Raw genomic sequence first — 3,593 nt, 5'->3', positions numbered from 1 at the left:
AACCCCACGGGGTGCTTTGCAGCTGGGAATAGAAATGTCACATCGTGTCACTGCGCTGGGCACCCCCTCTGAGGTTCTCTGTGATCAGCCATAAGAGACACCCATTTTTGGCGTGGGTGAGGACCTTTCCCACCGGCTCTCACCCTGCTCATCCCCCTGGAAGGGGTTTGGGTGGGCATAGCTCCCACTCCTGCCCATGGGTTTTCAGCAGAAACACATCCCAGAGATGCTCGTTCACACTTTACACAGGTTGACAAGGGAAGGGTGGGATCCTGGTGCCCAAACCAGTACCCCTCCAGCCCTGCCTGATGAGAGGGATGGGGCACACCTGGGTCACCCCACCACACCCCAGGAAGGTATAAAGGGCAGGGTAAAAAGTGGGTTTGGGCTGATTCAGCCAAAGAAAGGGGAAGGAGATATCAGCCCACCAGCAACTGCTCAGAAAGCCTCTGGGAAGTGGAAGGTCTTTCTCTCTCACAGCCATCTTTGCCATCTGCACTTATTATTTATTGAGGCTTGGTTGCTTCGCTCTGTCCCCCTAAATTTTTTTGCTCTCTTCTTTAGCTGCCAAGTGTTTTTTTCCCTTGGGATGGTTGTTTATTCAGATTAATCCTGCTACTTCTAATTCAGCAAATCCAGGTGAGCTTGGCTGCAGATTTCACCAACTAAAGCCCCTGTGAAGCACTTTGACCTGCCAGGCTCCTGGATGCAGGTGAGCACTGTGGGGCAGCCACAGCTCAGGGGGGGTGGATTGGAAACGGAAAACTGATTTTGGAAAAAGGTTATGCTGGCAGACCTCAAAGAGCTTCATGCATTACTAATCCTCAGCCTGGTGCTGGTACAGCACCAGCCACCAAAGCCATAAAATCACTCCTGGCTTGAGCCGGCTCCTTAGTGCAGCTGGGGAAAGCTGAGGCACAGAGCAAGTTAAATGATTTACCAAAGATCAGGTACATGGGCATGATCTGTGTGTGTGTGCAATTCCAGCCTGTGGGGATGCCTCTCTAAGCAATCCAGGCTTCAGCTACTGCCCAAGTGCTGGGAGGGTCTGTGCTGCAGACTGATCAAGCACAGCCTCTGTTTTTATGGCTCTGGGTTTTCTGTTGGTGCTGTGGGGTAGAGCTGTTTGTCACCACATTGTCCTGGCCCGTGGTGCTCTGGGGTTTTGGAGTTGGCTGCTGGGAAGGGCAGTGTGGCAATAGCAGGTGTACAACCCCTTGCTGAGTTTCTCTTGTGGGAAGAGAAACAATTCTCTCTTCTGTACAACGTCCCAGGAATCGTGTCCATCAGGCTCGGCATCTCTCTGCTGCCTTTAACACCTCAAGGCAGGTGCCCCTTGCAATGCACCCTGTTTCAGGTGTGTGTTGAGCAGCAGTGGAGAGAGACACGAACTCCCACACCAACCACCTGCCTCAGTGCTCACAGCAGGTACACGTGGCTTCGTCTTCCCTGTGAACCACAGGACTTGTGATGTCCCACCAGAGGTGCCTTTTTTGTGCTGAGTCAGCTCTGGTTTGTCTTTTAAACGTACCCTGGGTGTAACGGGCAGATGATGGAGCTCATACAACTCCATCTGCTGTGGCACAAAAGCCCCTGATACAGAGAGAGAGGGTGATTCCAAACAGTTCTTGGTGCCCAAGAACACCGAAAGCTTCATCCCTTGACTTCCCTGAGCTGGAGGACACTGCTTGCCTGGGATTGTCTCTCTGAGTCTGGCACAGCCAGCATGGAATTATGTTACAACACAGGGCAGGTCACCACCCCAATTTGGGCTTGACTGTCTCCAGCAACAAATTGGAGATAATAATATAATATAATATAATAATGTCTACCTGGGAGGGATGCTGTGATACCCAATTAAAACTTGCCAAGTGATCTCTGGTGAGAGCTTTCTTCAGGTGAGAATTCCCTGGGTGGCAAATGTAGCCAGGAGGAGCTGGTCCATGGCCTGAGCACAGGATGTGATGTGCTCCTTGGAGCAGCAGACAAGCGTGGAAAGGCAATTCCCATGAGCAACACGAGGTCCTGGCACCTCTGGCGATGCTGTGGGTGGGATGGAATGTCACCGTGTCTCTGTGAGGGTTTTCCAGGAGACAGCCAGGAGAAAGATTAAAACCACTTCTGAATGGATCCCTCGGCTGTGAATCCTGTGGATGGAGCGAGGAGCCTTGTGCCTTCAAAGTGTTCCAAAAGAAACCACAAAGTTTCTGCCACTTCTGTTCTGGCTTGCAGAGGTGGGTCCCTTGGCTTTTAAGTTCCAGGTCACGCAGAAGGAGCAAAACAAACCCATTCTTCAAAGGCTTTTACCTAGAAAGGCTTGGAGAACTTCGTGCTTTTCCCTGAGGAGTTCCAGCGCAGACCAATCCACATCCCTGTGCCTCCTTCTTCGCAGGCTCTGGGTTGAGGATGCTCCATGCCCAAGCTCCTGCTCTCCCGCCACTTCCTCATCTGTGTTCACAAAAGTTTGTGGCTGAAATTACCCCTGTGATTCCTGGAAATGACCACTTTGATATGTAAATATTCAGTGAAAAGGTGCGTTTGCAGCTCGGGCTCTGCGTGCAGGTGCTGCCGGGAGCTGCAGGCGCCAGTGCCAGTGCTCGGGGTTTGGCAGCACAACACCGACCTCTGGGTTTAAGGGAAAAGAAACTTTGCCTACCAAAAAAAAAAAAAAAAAAAGTACTGACTCATTTCCACAGGAGAAATGTGCTGCCTGCTTGCAAAATGATTCGTAAGCAGGAAAATCTGTGGTACTTGGGAATTGAGTTGCTTATCGTGGTGTTATTTGTTCTGTTCCATTTCCAGCTGGAGCTCGGGGTGCTGCGAGGGGAAAAACAAGTCCAGAGGGAACATGCAAATCGCTGCCCGTCTTACAAGTCAGTTTTCTTCTCTCCTCAGATGCATTACAGGTAAATTCTCCTCCTCAGGAAGACGGAATCCCTGGAATATTGGAGCTTTTGTTGAGACATCCCTTTAAAAATTAGGGTGTGCTACAGCTGAGATTGCATTTTAAAGAGGTATCAGTGAATAGCCCCAGGAGACAACCTGGGATAAAGCAATCGCTCACCTTCAGGCACCGCAGCGCTGTCTCCAGGCCCCCCAAAGCCTCTCAGCCCCCCCGCCCCTCTCCGGGGCCGTGCCCCGGTCAGCCCGGCTGCCTCGGGCATCGCTGCGGGACAGACACCGGAGCCGCTCCGCGCTGCCAGGGGACACCGGCACCCTCCAAACCTGCTGCAGGTGCCGAGGTTTTGCTTCCACGACTCTGCAGCTGCGGTGAGAACAGCCCCAAGCTGTTTGTCCCCTGCACGGGGGTCCCGCCGCTCTGCCCGCGCTGGGCGGGCAGCGGGGGAAGCTCTGGCTGGTGGATGTTTGTGTGCAGCCCCCGATGGAAGTGCTGCAGAGGGGAGGGATGGCTGTTGTCTTCCAGGAAGAGCTGTCAGTGAGCTCACCTACCCTTCTTTTGAACGTCTCTGATGTAAATGATAAGATGGAGGTACATACATAAAGAATATCGGGATGTGGGTGTGAGCCAGGGGCAGCTGCTCCCGCCAGCCCTCTGAAAGCCCTTTTTCGAGGAGGAGGTGCTGCAGAGTTCA

General features: G+C 52.7%; 1 protein-coding gene across 1 annotated transcript in view; it reads right to left on the bottom strand.

Annotated features, from left to right (window-relative positions):
- TFAP2E (transcription factor AP-2 epsilon) overlaps positions 1-3,164 on the bottom strand; it is a 10,700-nt gene extending 7,536 nt beyond the window's left edge. Inside the window, exon 1 of the mRNA XM_029963060.1 lies at positions 3,065-3,164. Coding sequence (XP_029818920.1) covers positions 3,065-3,164 — 100 coding nt within the window. The remainder of the gene's footprint in view (positions 1-3,064) is intronic.
- Positions 3,165-3,593: the final 429 nt, after the last annotated feature.

The sequence above is a fragment of the Manacus vitellinus genome, unplaced genomic scaffold (assembly GCF_001715985.3).
Source record: "Manacus vitellinus isolate BGI_N305 unplaced genomic scaffold, ASM171598v3 scaffold_52_pilon, whole genome shotgun sequence".
NCBI lineage: Eukaryota > Metazoa > Chordata > Aves > Passeriformes > Pipridae > Manacus > Manacus vitellinus.
Note: the sequence above shows the minus strand (reverse complement) of the source record. Positions and strands in the feature narration are given on the sequence as shown.